The 16,360-nt window shown below is 33.7% G+C and overlaps 1 protein-coding gene and 1 non-coding gene across 2 annotated transcripts; both read left to right on the plus strand.

Annotated features, from left to right (window-relative positions):
• The first annotated feature begins 249 nt into the window (after positions 1-249).
• LOC132556841 (SEC14-like protein 2) lies at positions 250-12,636 on the plus strand. Its single transcript, XM_060221278.1, has 11 exons — positions 250-360; positions 4,635-4,704; positions 4,995-5,038; positions 5,289-5,445; positions 7,839-7,933; positions 9,032-9,188; positions 9,482-9,568; positions 9,688-9,794; positions 10,241-10,356; positions 11,416-11,579; positions 12,001-12,636. The coding sequence occupies exons 1-11, from the start codon at positions 250-252 to the stop codon at positions 12,120-12,122; spliced, it is 1,230 nt and encodes a 409-aa protein (XP_060077261.1). The 3' UTR covers positions 12,123-12,636.
• Positions 12,637-15,645: 3,009 nt separating this feature from the next.
• Trnae-uuc (transfer RNA glutamic acid (anticodon UUC)) lies at positions 15,646-15,717 on the plus strand. Its single transcript has one exon. It is a non-coding gene; the product is annotated as a tRNA-Glu (tRNA).
• The last annotated feature ends 643 nt before the right edge of the window (positions 15,718-16,360 follow it).

Raw genomic sequence — 16,360 nt, forward strand, 5'->3', positions numbered from 1 at the left:
AAAGAATATCACGTTAAGTTGCCATGTCTGACTGTTTATACCTTAGTAACGTTAACGTTAGGCTTAATCCCCGCATTGTCAGCTTCGTCATATTTCGTTAAGGTTGATTAACATCAAGAGAGTTTTTTAAGTGTGCGACATTTGTTAAGCATATTTCTACTTGTCTAATGTAGGCCAGGGCACGTGATGTTAGTATTGACATGACTAAGCGTTAGGTTTCACTTAACCTCCATCTCATTGCAGACCAAAATGGGGGATCTGGGCACGCCGGAGGACAGCGTTATTCCTAAAACAGACTTAGGGAAGGGAGTCTTGGAACCTGTTCCCTTAACTCCCGAACAGGAGCTGGCCCTTGCTACGGTAACGTGCACCTTTATGTAAACGTGTAAATGATTAGCCACTCATGCATGCAATTAAGACCCTATTTATAGTGCTTTACTACGTAGTTAGTTGTTTCATGCATCGTTGGTTTTAAGTCTAACAAAACAAGTTATCGCGTAGGAAAAATATCGTTTGTTTGTTCTGTCAGTCCATTTAATGGTGGCTGAATAAAATTTCTATCAAATTGTCACTGGATAAATGTTTGGATCGAAGGTGATTCAGATCAGAAGATAACCGAAACTAACCATTTCTTCCTTCTTATACAAGGTATTTCATGTGTGTAAGATATTGTGCATTTACATATTACTATGAGTAATTTTGTCTTCTGTACAATCTATAGTTTTACACTGCTGATTATAGATATATGACCAGAAAGTTATTTTTGCATTTTTTAAAAACTATTTTACTAAGACAATGATACTGACATATCAACAGAATCTAAACTTAAAATGAAGTTCGATGAAACTAGGACAAAATAGGAAGAATTACACAGAGAGCCAGGGAAAAGTGCAAGGAAATTAAGATCAGGTACACCTGTCATGTAACTCTCGGTCAATGCAAATATGTCTTTTTCTCATATAAGGAAAAGGCACCAACGGACCAGTCTGGCATACTATCTTGAATCAAACACATAAATAAGGAATATTTCTTTTCTTACTGAAATCGTCAAAACCGTCATTAACTGTACACTGTAGGAGACATTAACTGTACCCTGTATGAGGCATTAACTGTACCTTGTCGGAGGCATTAACTGTACACTGTAGGAGACATTAACTGTACCCTGTGGGAGGCATTAACTGTAACCGGTAGGAGGCATTAACTGTGCCCTGTAGAAGTCATTAGCTGTACCCTGTATGAGGCATTAACTGTACCCTGTGGAAGTCATTAACTGTACCCTGTAGAAGGCATTAACTGTACCCTGTAGGAGGCATTAATTGTACCCTGTATGAGGCATTAACTGTACCCTGTGGGAGGCATTAACTGTAACCTGTAGGAGGCATTAACTGTGCCCTGTAGAAGTCATTAGCTGTACCCTGTATAAGTCATTAGCTGTACCCTGTAGAAGTCATTAACTGTACCCTGTAGGAGGCATTAACTGTACCCTGTAGGTACAGCATTCCTTGGTACCCTGAAGATCTCATCTTCGTGCTTCTGATGAACTGTCGCAGTAAATGTGAGAGGATAGGCATAAAAACAGAATGAGCGTAGGATTAACAATTTGTATCGTTACCTGATCTTTAGGACTGTCAAGTCTAGCCGTTCTAGTTTCGGTAGACATGAGGAGCAGTTAGGAGCAAATAAGATGAACAAGGATCAGATCGATCTGTAAAATGATGGAGTCATCAGTCGAAAACGTAGATAAGATTATGTTTCAACTTGAATGTGGCCATTTTGAATAATTGTACAAACGATTTTTATAACATATGTAAACATAATGTGGATGCGTGGTTAACAACCAGAATCATTTGAATCTCTAACCTTTACATTATGACCTCTTACCATTTACATTAGAATCTCTAACCTTTACATTATAATCTCTAACCTTTACATTAGAATCTCTAACCTTTACATTATAATCTCTAACCTTTACATTATAATCTCTAACCTTTACATTATAATCTCTAATCTTTACATTATAATCTCTAACCTTTACATTATAATCTCTAACCTTTACATTATGATCTCAAACCTTTACATTATAATCTCTAACCTTTACATTATAATATCTAACCTTTACATTAGAATCTCTAACCTTTACATTATAATCTCTAACCTTTACATTATAATCTCTAACCTTTACATTATAATATCTAACCTTTACATTATAATATCTAACCTTTACATTAGAATCTCTACCTTTACATTATAATCTCTAACCTTTACATTATAATCTCTAACCTTTACATTATAATCTCTAACCTTTACATTAGAATCTCTAACCTTTACATTATAATCTCTAACCTTTACATTAGAATCTCTTACCTTTACATTATAATCTCTAACCTTTACATTATAATCTCTAACCTTTACATTATAATCTCTAACCTTTACATTATAATATCTAACCTTTACATTAGAATCTCTAACCTTTACATTATAATCTCTAACCTTTACATTATAATATCTAACCTTTACATTATAATCTCTAACCTTTACATTATGATCTCAAACCTTTACATTATAATCTCTAACCTTTACATTATAATATCTAACCTTTACATTATAATCTCTAACCTTTACATTATGATCTCAAACCTTTACATTATAATCTCTAACCTTTACATTATAATATCTAACCTTTACATTAGAATCTCTAACCTTTACATTATAATCTCTAACCTTTACATTATAATCTCTAACCTTTACATTATAATATCTAACCTTTACATTATAATCTCTAACCTTTACATTATGATCTCAAACCTTTACATTATAATCTCTAACCTTTACATTATAATATCTAACCTTTACATTATAATCTCTAACCTTTACATTATGATCTCAAACCTTTACATTATAATCTCTAACCTTTACATTATAATATCTAACCTTTACATTAGAATCTCTAACCTTTACATTATAATCTCTAACCTTTACATTATAATCTCTAACCTTTACATTATAATATCTAACCTTTACATTATAATATCTAACCTTTACATTAGAATCTCTAACCTTTACATTATAATCTCTAACCTTTACATTATAATCTCTAACCTTTACATTAGAATCTCTAACCTTTACATTATAATATCTAACCTTTACATTATAATATCTAACCTTTACATTATAATCTCTAACCTTTACATTATAATATCTAACCTTTACATTATAATATCTAACCTTTACATTAGAATCTCTAACCTTTACATTAGAATATCTAACCTTTACATTATAATCTCTAACCTTTACATTATAATATCTAACCTTTACATTAGAATCTCTAACCTTTACATTAGAATATCTAACCTTTACATTATAATCTCTAACCTTTACATTATAATCTCTAACCTTTACATTATAATCTCTAACCTTTACATTATAATCTCAAACCTTTACATTTTTACTTGCATATCGGTAACATTAGCGTTTGTTAATGCCATCGGGGAGTGCTATGTGTTGCTATTTCATTGATTGGCTATGCGGTATCGTTATCTAAATTGATATCAACAACTTCGAGAGGGATTCCCTGAATACATTCAGCCCTAAAACTAGCATTGGAAATCGACTGTGAATATCGGAATAACATAGAAACGTAATTGGAAGTGTGTCCATATGTCCGGGATACGGGTATTACGGATAATACCGATGATTTATCATTCCGAATATTGCAAGCATAGTTTACGGAAAACTAAATTATTCCTATAGATGACAAATAATAATATGTTCGTCTCGTGCTGAAGTATTATTCTCATCACGAGATCTGAGTGGCTGATATATAGGGAAAACCGAATGACGCACTTGTAACAGGATGTCACTTAAGTGGTTCTCTCCGACCATCACTTATGTCAATAGTGATTATACATGGAGGCATTTAGTACCACATACAATATATATATACGTAATTAGTGAATGGATGTATAAGGAAACATCAATAGGTTTTACGGGAATAAAATATTCAAAATTTTGCCAACGTCTTAGATACAATTCTGGATAGTACTTATCATTCTGGAAAATAAATAATACCTAAAAAATGAAATGGGTTCAATGGTTATTTGCATGAGGTGTATGTGACTGTCGGTTTGTTAAATTGGATAATTAAAAGATAATTAATCTTTATAGAAAAAGCAATTGAATTCTTTTACATAAAATGGTAATAATTCAATTGCATTGGTTTTGAAGAACAAAGTCCATGGAATTAATTAAAATGATTTTAGTTTAGATGCCACCCGGTTGCCTTATACTGACAACCCGTCTTTATTGTCAAAGGGTTGTTAGCAAATATGTTTTATCTGTCTGTATGAGCATGCTATGTTTTCGTCGGACAAAATCTCTAACCCAACTGGAATAACATACCACGTCCGGTGGTAACATTTCAGTGTGATAACACTATAACATGTCAGTGTAGTTCTCCCATTATGAGATTTTTCGAAGTGCTGTATGACAATTACAGCTAGTATTGAAATGTGCAATGGCGGAAAAATCGATACAAAGTCTTTGTGTGTAGCCTTGAATGTTTCAAAGTATGTCAATATTTAACGAATGAACATATATATTTGAAATAGTAACTAAAGAATTATTTTTACATACAGTTCAGGAACAAAGTTCAAGATGTTTTGCGTCAAGAGCATGATGATAGATTCCTTCTCCGGTGGCTTAAAGGTAAGTATGACGCTGGTTCAGAAGTAAGCCACGACCCCGAAATAAATGATAACTCGACCGAAAGGTAATTATAAGTCTTGGCAACGATCAGAAAATTTCAGTTGAAATTATTACAACTTATTGGAATGCTTAATCAGAAATACATTTGTTTTGAAGTCTTCATAGAAAAAAAGAAATCCAAGTCCAAGGGTTATCAAAAGAGGGTCATCAAATAAGAGACATATACAAACTTTCATAAACATGTTCATGAAAATTGATTTAAAAGAGAATTAATGTGTTCTTTTTAACAGCTAGAAAATTTGACCTGAACAAATCCGAGGAGATGCTAAGAAATGTAAGTACACGGCAAATAAGTAGGTCAGAAGGCTTTATATGTATTTATATCAGTTAAGGAAGAATATATATATTTGATGTTTGATTTTATATCTGTGTATTACCGATAGAATTCATAGTATAACATGTTTCAAATTATTCAAAGAAAGAACTATGTTATAGTCTGGAACCATGGATAATTCCCTACCCAAATTTTCCACATACATTCTCGCAGATACGCATGTCGTTCTGATGGATCTTTTCCATTGTAGAGTTTGTCGTGGCGAGAAAAGAATAATGTCGACACGATTCTAGATGATTTTGAGTCGCCAGATGTCCTGAAGAAGTACTTTACAGGAGGAACTAGTGGTTTCGACAAAGAGGGATGCCCTATATGGGTGGACCCGTTAGGTAGATTGGATTTCAAAGGTGCGTTTTGTTTTGTTTTTTTGACCCAGAATCAGCAAAATATGAAGTGAAAGACATTTCGGTAGCCGTAGAAGATAACGTCAAATCTTTGGTACAATTATTTAATTGTAGAAGAAAATGATGACGTCACATTTGAATTTTTTTATGTATCTGTCGGCATTAAGAATCCCACATATTGCGTGTTTTACTTTTTTACAATATGGATATACTGTTGTTGGAACTTGATCAAGCTTCTTCCTCCACCAACTGAATTGTACCTTTTTCTAGGCGTATTCTTTCTACCCTAATATGTTGAGAACATATGCATGTTGATATCCAACGGTAGTTGTGATATGTAAGAGAATGGATAATCATATAGTAGCGTATTAATATTTTCCTGATTTTGAAATCGTCAAATGTAAGTAAGTAATTATCTATTTTGGGCTTATTAAGTTTGAAAGTGTCGTTGTGACGTTTTGATTCCTTTTCGTTCATATCACAATGTTCACCCCCAAGTCAAAATGTCAATAGCTCACTCAAATGAATATGGAACGCGAATCACTTGTATATTATATTTAAATTCTAATACTTAATTCTACAATAAACACCCCTGTTGATTGATTCCAAGTTAATTCCTGAGAACATTTGAGAGACGTTTTTAGAAGTTTTTTTAGTTTATTTTTATTTTTGTTTTTTACTTTTTTTTTGCTCTTTGGAATTGAGAAGTAGCGATTTTGATATAAAATACTTTAATCACCCCAGTCGCCCTTACTTCTCCAACGATCGCTTCATTTTTCGCATGTGCACGAATTAGAACTTTCCCCTTTCAGGGCTATGTGCATGTGCAAGAAAAATAGATCTGATAAAACACAAAGTTTATCGACTAGAATTGTTCAGCAGAATTATGAAGGAACAGTCCAGAAAGGTATGTGAAACACATGGTAACAAACTTGTTTCCTCATCTTTTATTTTACATAGTAGAAAATAATGGTGTGGTCTTTGTACTTGTAATTACACAAATTATATTTTAAACAAGTTTATACCACGGATAAAATTGCAATCTGAGTGTATTTGTGAACAGTATTGCAATACATTCGTGTATTTAGTGCGTGGTGATTACTCTGCTGCCATCAACAGGTTTGGTGAAAAAATGGCCTCCTGTATCCCTGGTCGTGTGGGACTATAGCTTGTCAACATTTGGGTCATCTGTCTTGTCTTCATCTCCTCAATTTGCGAAGGTCACACTAATGACCTCTCTATATTTGGAGTTATCCTATATTTAACAATTCAGTATTGGGCGTCCTTATTGTATAAGGCAGTGTGATTAATTCCTTCTTCATAAGCCTCAACATCTCAGTCGTCAGCGCATCGGACTATGAATCCTGGAGATTCAAAGTATCTGGTTCGATCCTTACTCAGGACGTTTTGTACAGTATATAAAGCTGAGAAAACTAACCGTCCTGTACTGATATGATTGTGTCCTTGGACAAGGCTCTGACTGACACAAGTGTCCCTAGTGTTGTTCATTGAGGTAGCTGCGTTTTTATTTTATACAGGTAGATCCTTCATGAAAATGGCACCATCTTTTCACGTGGCGAATAAAACAACAAGCACACCATACAAATACAGGGTCTAATTTTCCTACAATACAGTGTTATATTGACAGGGCTACAATACAGTGTTATCCTTACAGGGTTACAATACAGTGTTATCCTTACAGGGTTACAATACGTTGTTATACATTCCTACAATACAGTGTTATACTTACAGGGTTACAATACAGTGTTATCCTTACAGGGCTACAATACAGTGTTATCCTTACAGGGTTACAATACAGTGTCATACTTACAGGGCTACAATACAGTGTTATACTTACAGGGTTACAATACAGTGTTATACTTACAGGGTTACAATACAGTGTTATACTTCCAGGGTTACAATACAGTGTTATACTTACAGGGTTACAATACAGTGTTATACTTACAGGGTTACAATACAGTGTTATATTGACAGGGTTACAATACAGTGTTATACTTACAGGGCTACAATACAGTGTTATACTTCCAGGGTTACAATACAGTGTTATACTTACAGGTTTACAATACAGTGTTATACTTACAGGGTTACAATACAGTGTTATACTTACAGGGCTACAATACAGTGTTATATTGACAGGGCTACAATACAGTGTTATCCTTACAGGGTTACAATACAGTGTTATACTTACAGGGCTACAATACAGTGTTATATTGACAGGGCTACAATACAGTGTTATCCTTACAGGGTTACAATAAAGTGTTATCCTTACAGGGCTACAATACAGTGTTATACTTACAGGGTTACAATACAGTGTTATCCTTACAGGGTTACAATACAGTGTTATACATTCCTACTATATAGTGTTATCCTTACAGGCTTAATGGCATCAGCCAACCAAAAAGACATGCTACTCCACAAGTTGTGTGACCTGGAACGATTCTCAAAGGTCATGGTGGAGCAATCACACAAGGTGGGCTATACATTACATGTCAGTATGCTATGTAATGGTATGACCAGGCATTGGAATATGCATTTGAATGCAATATATGCATATTGTGCAGCAGTTAGTAACATCTGCATTCAAATCATTATCGAAAATCTTTGTACGCCAAATATTACTTGTCTCTTTCGTGTTACTTTCTGTTTTACGAGTTGATGATGCCGGTAAGTTTCGTTGCATGATGGCCTAGTGTTGTATTCAGTTTTCTCGATATCAATGTGTTAAGAGCATCGTTTGCGTCATGCAATATTACAGGTTTTTGTTTACATAGCTTTGCTGTGTTTTTGTCATATTGTGTTGCTCAATGTTACTATAAGGAAATTCATCACCAGTTTAACAGCATGTAGTTAAAGTACTTCGACAATCATACACAAGAATTAAATGATCAATTTCTGTATGTTTTGATGTGATGTTTGAACGCAACGTGATTAAACATTTAGTGTCGATAAGATAAAGCATGCACACACCCTATTTATGTATATTTGGATGTATAATTTTACGCTCCCTTGATAGTAGCATCATGATTCATGTTGCTATGATATGCTGTGAGATGATGCACGACCACTTATCTGTTATAAGTGTATGTAACTTCTGAATCTCTATCCAAGTAATAGCCTGGTAGTTTGTTTAATTGCACTGCTCATCGTAACATAGAAGTACAGAGTTTTAAAGCCCTGTTCTTAAAAACATTTCTTCAGTAAGAACATTGGATATATTTCATTGTCTTCAATTACCAAACCTCATTTTAAACTGAAGGCACGCCGTAGTTTTCTTTTTAGACCATTATCCTATATGTATGACTATATTAAAGATACACCGTTTTCATTTCTGCACTAATGTAATTACATGACACCATCACTACACACGTACAGGGGTAGATTCTGTTACAGTATATTACCTTGTTAATTAATATACATTGTATTACGATTTTGTTTACATGTCAATCCTAAAATTCAAATATACTTACACTCATTAAATAAAAAAACATTTTTTCAATATGTTGAAAATGATAAAATACGCGGTATCATAATTTCCGATTCATGTACTCATCAATGTTTTCTTTTGTAGTTAGGAAAGGTGATAGACAAGGAGACTATAATATACGATATGGAAAAGGTTGGGATGCGTCATCTGTGGAAACCCGGAATTGACACATTTAACCAGTTTGTCACCCTTGTGGAAGATAACTACCCTGAGAGACTGAAGTTTATCTTTATTATCAATGGTAAAACGCTATGATTACAATATCAGTGTCGCTTCAGAGTTCTTTTTAAGCATTTGCGATCACAAATAATTTGAGATAGAATTGTTCGTGTTGCTTTGAGTTATCTCCCTTCGCGAGGTATTCATCGTTTTCTTTATAGCAGTGATAAGTCCAGATTAGTGTATGAGAGGAATCTACCTGTTCGTTGTATTTTGGTTATAATATAGCTTAACCTGGCGGTACCGTCTGTTGGAATTGTTTTAATCTACATATGTGATGATGATTGAAATCGTTAATTGTGATTCTGCATTTAGCTCCAAAGATTTTCCCTGTGATCTGGAAACTGGTGCGACCTTTTGTGGCGGAGGAAACCAGAAAGAAAATTAAAGTTTTTGGTACAAGTATGTAAATTTTTAACAAAATGTATTTGAATATTTTAAGCACAACGGTTGTTAAGTGCATGGTAATGAATCCAAAATGCGTGTATTTTATTTTGTTATATCATTTTGGGTTTTTACAGCGAATTACAAAGATACTTTGCTGGAATACATCGATGCAGACCAGTTACCGGCTGCCTATGGTGGTACGCTAGTGGACAAAAGTGGAGATCCCAGATGTGGTGAAATGGTAGGTTTTTGGTATGGCGGGGTGATTTCTGTCTATGGAAGAAATGTCACTAGTTACGTAGATATCAACTGGTTCTCCAGAACAGAAAGTGTCTTACCATTGTTTACTGTCTTTTGTAAATGAATATACATATTTTTTCAGTTCCAAGTTCGCCGACATACAATGTGTAACCTATAAAAAAGAGAAATGTTCAATACATTTTCCAAAGATCGTTCGTTTTTAATCTTGATAAATTTACTGGTACTAAGTATTCCTTAGAAATGACGTCTGGATTAATCCTATTGTGACTGTTAATCATGTTGATGATATATGATATAGACTCTGTATTTAGGTATAGCATTTATTGTTTGTTAGACACATATTGCTTCAAAAAATACATAAATAGCAAATCCTGAATAGTTAATGTTGGGTAATAGATCAATGATTGTTTATACACATAAAACTAGATTGTCCAGGGAGGCGAAGTACCGAAAGAACTTTATGCCAACGCTAACAGCCTGGACAGAGACAAATTTACGTCTGTGACAGTAATGCGATTACAGATTATAAAAGATTACAAAATGTGACAACGATTACAGATTATAAAATGTGACGATTACTGGATATAAAATGTGACACTCTACCGATTACAGATTATAAAAGTGTACGACAGGTGGGTAAGATGACCGATTACAGATTATAAAATGTGACATTGATTACAGATTATAAAATGTGACATTGATTACAGATTATAAAATGTGACAACGACTACAGATTATAAAATGTGACAACGATTACAGATTATAAAATGTGACAAGATCACAGATTATAAAATGTGACAACGATTACAGATTATAAAATGTGACTACAGATTACAAAATGTGACAACGATTACAGATTATAAAATGTGACAACGATTACAGATTATAAAATGTGACGACGATTACAGATTATAAAATGTGACAACGATTACAGATTATAAAATGTGACAACGATTACAGATTATAAAATGTGACAACGATTACAGATTATAAAATGTGACGACGATTACAGATTATAAAATGTGACGATTACGATTACATTACAGATTATAAAATGTGACAACGATTACAGATTATAAAATGTGACTACAGATTACAAAATGAGACAAAGATTACAGATTATAAAATGATTATAAAATGTAACATCGATTACAGATTATAAAATGTGACAACGATTACAGATTATAAAATGTAACAACGATTACAGATTATAAAATGTGACATCGATTACAGATTATAAAATGTGACAACGATTACAGATTATAAAATGTGACATTGATTACAGATTATAAAATGTAACAACATTACAGATTATAAAATGTAACAGATTATAAAATGTGACAGATTATAAAATGTGACAACGATTACAGATTATAAAATGTGACAACGATTACAGATTATAAAATGTGACATTGATTACAGATTATAAAATGTAACAACGATTACAGATTATAAAATGTGACAACGTTTTCAGTTAGTCAATTTCCTTTTCTTTTTACTCTGTCCTGACCTTTTAACCGTTTTTCCGTGGTGCTTCCTTAGACACGTGTCTTCTAACAACATTTTATGAATGGTAAACTTCACACGAAAATATGTTATAGCTGGCAGTTCTTTACGGAGGGCTACGATATTGGCTTCGCGGTCTACAAGCGGATAGAAGATGGATTGAGGAAAGGCAATCTGGAGGAGATTATTCCGACAGAGAGAGTAACTAGTCATATCTATCCTGGAGATGGAAGTGTCGTGTGCAAAACTGTCGGCACATGTAAGCTACAATAATTATTGATCTGATAATTATTTTGCATCTTATTTTAAGACACGCAAAGTTTATTTATTTAATTCATTTCAAACAAATACGTATTTACGATACTGTGCTAATTACACTTGGGTGGTGTTCATTTTATGCCTTTAAAGAACAACTATTATGTAAGATCTAGGCCGTTGTAAGTCAAGTTTACATCACGTGCTTTAGTTTCTTGATAATCTTGTTTACGGAAGATGACCTTTAGAAATCAATTCGTAAGCGTCTCGTCCGAAACTCATATATGAAGCTTTATTTTCCCTGGCGTCACTGTGTCAGGACATTTTCTGTTTTATTGTTTATCTTGTTTTCAAATTAAATTATAGGAATGTGTTATCATATTTTTTATTTAGGTGTATAAAAAGGGTTCTTCATATATTTACAGATGTTATAAGATTTGACAACACATACAGCTGGACTCGTAGTAAGAAGATCCTCTACTCTGTTGACGTCATGGTACCAGATAGTATGGATGGTTTTAGCAACGTCGACATATTCACGAGTTAAATGGGACGTGACTTCAGCAACGTCGAAATTTTCACCAGTTAATTAACACGTGATTCAGTAACACCGATTTATAACCAGTAACCAGTTCTTGATCACGTGATTTCGACAACATCGAAGCATTCGCCAGCTTATTGATACAGGACATCTGCAGTGTCGAAACATTGACTATGATTACATTTTGAACTGAATGTTCAAATACATGTATTATATTAGACGGTAACCGTCAACCCTTTTACGTTAAACATCTTTGAAATGACATCAGATTATCGCCGCAAATATTACCTGACCGATTTGAAGGATGAAGCATTTCTTTTCGAATTTGTTGAATACGTTGTATCAACGCCATGAAATGCACATGTGTGCGTTTTTGGCAATCTTTGTTTTCTGTGCTGTAGAACAACAAATGTAGTGAGGAAAGTGAGGTTAGATTCTGCTATACTGCAACCTATTTTGTACTTTTATATCATTGTCGTCTGTAGTTTATTAAAGATTTTGCTTCGTCCTTTCTATAGAAGTTTATTTTGTATAAATTGTGTTATAAAACACACGTACATGTATCGGAAATGTGGCTGATCAGGAAAGTGAATGGAGATTAAACCGACATTCTTCTGAGTTTTTTTTTATAAAAAATTGTGCTTGGAAAATTAGAAATATTAGAAGCCAAAATAAATAAATATACATGGAGAAACACCACGTTATATAGATATTATGTGTTCAGCTTACATACAACGATATTGTGATAAAACAAAGTCGGACAACTGGTCATATCTATACTGTACGTGTGTAGTGTCGACAGTATGTAAATTTGATGTATTGTCCCTATGTGTATCGAATGAGCACGCTGGACAATTCTTTAAATGTGGCATATCATTTACTCTGTGGTCATAAATCATTGTTTTACTGACTCGACGACGCAGTAGGAATTACTATAGGTAAATGCTTCCCATACACGATGTCGCAAACAGACGCTTAGCACTTCACCAAAAGAATTTGACTAATTGAACGGTAAAAAATTAAAGACTGTTTAAAAACTGAATTCAGATTCAAAGTTGAAGACATAGGGACAAAATCTTATTAAAGAAAGTAAAAGTAGAATAAGACCACGTGTTCTGGACCGTTAAAATTTTAAATCCTGGTCAGTAATGTCGTATTCTGGGTCACACACAAGACCTCCGTTAACAACAAACGAAGGTCGAACATTTTATCACAAATGGAAATAAAATAATTCCCTAATAAAATCATGTATGTGTCCATAAAACTTTCTCGTAGCCTTCATCAACCTGCATTTCTCGAAAACTAGAAAAATTATAACCTATCAGATCCGCTACCACATGAGATACTCTAACGCTTTCAACGTTACTACCTAGAAATGGAAAATTCATTATAGGGAAATTGAAATCGTTACGCTTATCAAATGGGGGAGAGCTGTTCCTGTTGTTTCGTTGTAGAAAAAAGATGGAGGCAATAAGAGACTTGTCGGCATCGTTAGTCTGCAGTTAAAAGATTAATTACGAACCTGTAATATGAACAATCTAGTGTCTACGAATCCGATGTGTTTTAACAAAAACTAAATTAATAGATATGAAAAAACTCCGGACAAACAGAAATTTTCGGTTAATTTCATTATAGTTTCGATCTTGTCTACCTTATGTGTTTTAAAGTCTTGTTAACTAGATAAATAAAAAATGCCCGCCAACTTCGCCGAATTCTAACGAACACTCGTATGTGTAATTAATCTGAGGAGACGTGCGTTATGACGTCTGATGCAAGAGCATGACGATATGTCATGTGTGACGGAATAAACATTCTCGGGCAGGGTAAAGAATAGATATAATGGTTGTATCTGTTTATCAATTCATCATTGCTTTTTATTCATTTAATAGATTTTTATGAAATCTTTAATAGTGATGGATGTTCGTGATGCATGATGATTCGGATAAACAAATCCAGTCTATACTTACATCAGACAACGAACCGGTCCTGTTTCATGTGCATTCGTTAATTAGATATGTATGAATTCAAACATCAACTTTGCTTCATTTCGAATCAATTCTGTTCTTCATGTACGACGGGAAATGCATTGGATTTACCGCGAATGTGTAGACCAATATCATACTCCTACAGTTTTAGTATGGTATTTAACTGGTTCACGCCCTCATAACTGCTAGTGATATGAGAAGATAGTGTCTGTGGATAACGGTGTAACATACAACAGCTATTTAAAAGTTGTAATACAATAATGTCAAATAATATGAACAAGTTAGCCGACACCCATCTGATCACCGTAATTGTCAACAGACATTACCAATGTTACAGAACATTGGTCAGGAAATAGAGTGCACCATCTTCCTGTGAGAATCACAATCTTAGGTGAATGTTCAACACAAAAAGAAAACAATTACAGTTGTTAACTATAGAAAATCGAATGCCAATTAATATTTGTTATCTACCTTAGTTCGAAAGTTTGTCATTTATTGAACATAAAACATCCATAAGTGGAAACATAAGAAAATATGAAAAATCCTAAATTTTTTAACTTTAAATGTTTTACTTTTTTGCATATCGCTCATGTAATCAAAGTTTGGAACATCATTTTTGTGATTTATTAATACCATGGTGAGTGCATTGTTATTTTTACGTAATACATCGATCGTAGGGTTGATACTTGAATTACGGTGCTATATGGTTTTGATGATTAAGCACAAGGAATTGTTCTTGTTTACTGGTGGAAAATTATAATAAAGTTACTTCAATTGAAACTTGTCCTTGCGCGCTTCCATCCCAACCAACCAAAACGATATGACTGAAATAATATAAATAGTTGTAAAATAAATAAAGCTTATGTTATAAAGAAATATCATTAATGCTTCATCAACGACACCCACCAAATTTATCCCAGCGAGTAATGTCGCGTTCTCAAACGAGAAGTGAGTAAACAACAGTGGATTCACCAGGCATACTAACGAGTATTAAACGTCCAACTCCATCTCGCATAAGGGAAGAGAACATTTGCCAAATAATTTCTTATAACGACCGCAAACTTTCCCCATAATGTGTATCACCCATTTAATCAACACTAAGGGCCCAATGACTGATCTGTTGTGTTTGTTGTATGGTCTATTACAGCCCTGTAATAGATCTACTGTCTCTGGTCAGTTGTGTTTTCAGTACACTGTTTAATAAACATGTTCTAAAAGTCGATTAACTACCATTTAACACTTGATACAAATAAGCAGGATTGACTCGGTCGCTCTACATGATTGCAATTTTGCTGTAAAAATATGTAGAAAAATATTTTACGCCCGCCATATCACTATAATGTATGTTGATATTAGACATATCTTACGATAATTCATCGATTCTCATTGAATAAGCTGTTCCGTTAGTCTATAAATGTTACAACAATCATCTTCAATCTAGTAAGATAAACGATAAACATGTGGAGTTAATGTTACTGACGCTGGTGATCATAATTAATCAATATCGCCTTCTTAATTCATTACAATATCTACTATAGGCATGATCCGATGTGGTCTAGTGGTTAGGATTTCTGGTTTTCACCCAGACGGCCCGGGTTCAATTCCCGGCATCGGAAAATCATTTTTTAATCCTAATGAAAGAGGTCGCTCTTACGTTTGGGGTTCATGGCAAAAAAATATAAAATATGTAAGTAATCCAAATGCTGATAGTAAGAGAGTACGTCTGTAACATTTAATACTTTCGAATTTCTATCATAATGACACATTTTCAGACCGATATTTTGCCGTCTTCATTACAATGTGACTGAGTGTGGTGGCCTGATTGGTGACTTTTCTGCCACTGTACTTAAATGTGGAAATACTTTAAAGTTGCCATCAGTTCTGTCGTTTAAACAAATACGCTCACTTCACGTAAAGGAATGAACATAGAAACTGACAGGACATTCAGTTTTACAAAACCAAGCTACCGCCTACTGTTGTACACTGATAGGCTGCGATTATTATCCGTTCGTAATCCACAATATTGGGAAATTGTGAGACATTTGGGCAGAAAGTACACTGCAATTTCAAACTCCTCATCAGCAATAATAGGGGCAGATTTTCAAACGAGAATGACATTGTAGTAACATCTCTAGTAGGAAACTTATGGTCATATCAGATATGGTACATTGATGAGAAAAAAGTGGCTTTTGGTGAGCAAATTTCCTTGGAGTGAATCGAATGTTTTGAAGAGTGTTATACAGATAGAGAAATAATTAT

Source organism: Ylistrum balloti, unplaced genomic scaffold, assembly GCF_031769215.1.
Source record: "Ylistrum balloti isolate Yb309-2 unplaced genomic scaffold, AGI_CSIRO_Ybal_v1 Utg370594, whole genome shotgun sequence".
Lineage (NCBI taxonomy): Eukaryota > Metazoa > Mollusca > Bivalvia > Pectinida > Pectinidae > Ylistrum > Ylistrum balloti.

What these genes read in the sequence shown, in the direction of transcription:
- LOC132556841 (XM_060221278.1), top strand. Translation starts at nt 250, where the DNA reads ATGGGGGATCTGGGCACGCCGGAGGACAGCGTTATTCCTAAAACAGAC. An exon ending in TGGTGGAGCAATCACACAAG is followed by an intron (nt 7,934 to 9,031) that starts GTGGGCTATACA and finishes TTTCTTTTGTAG; the next exon opens with TTAGGAAAGGTGATAGACAA. An exon ending in ATCCCAGATGTGGTGAAATG is followed by an intron (nt 9,795 to 10,240) that starts GTAGGTTTTTGG and finishes ACATAAAACTAG; the next exon opens with ATTGTCCAGGGAGGCGAAGT.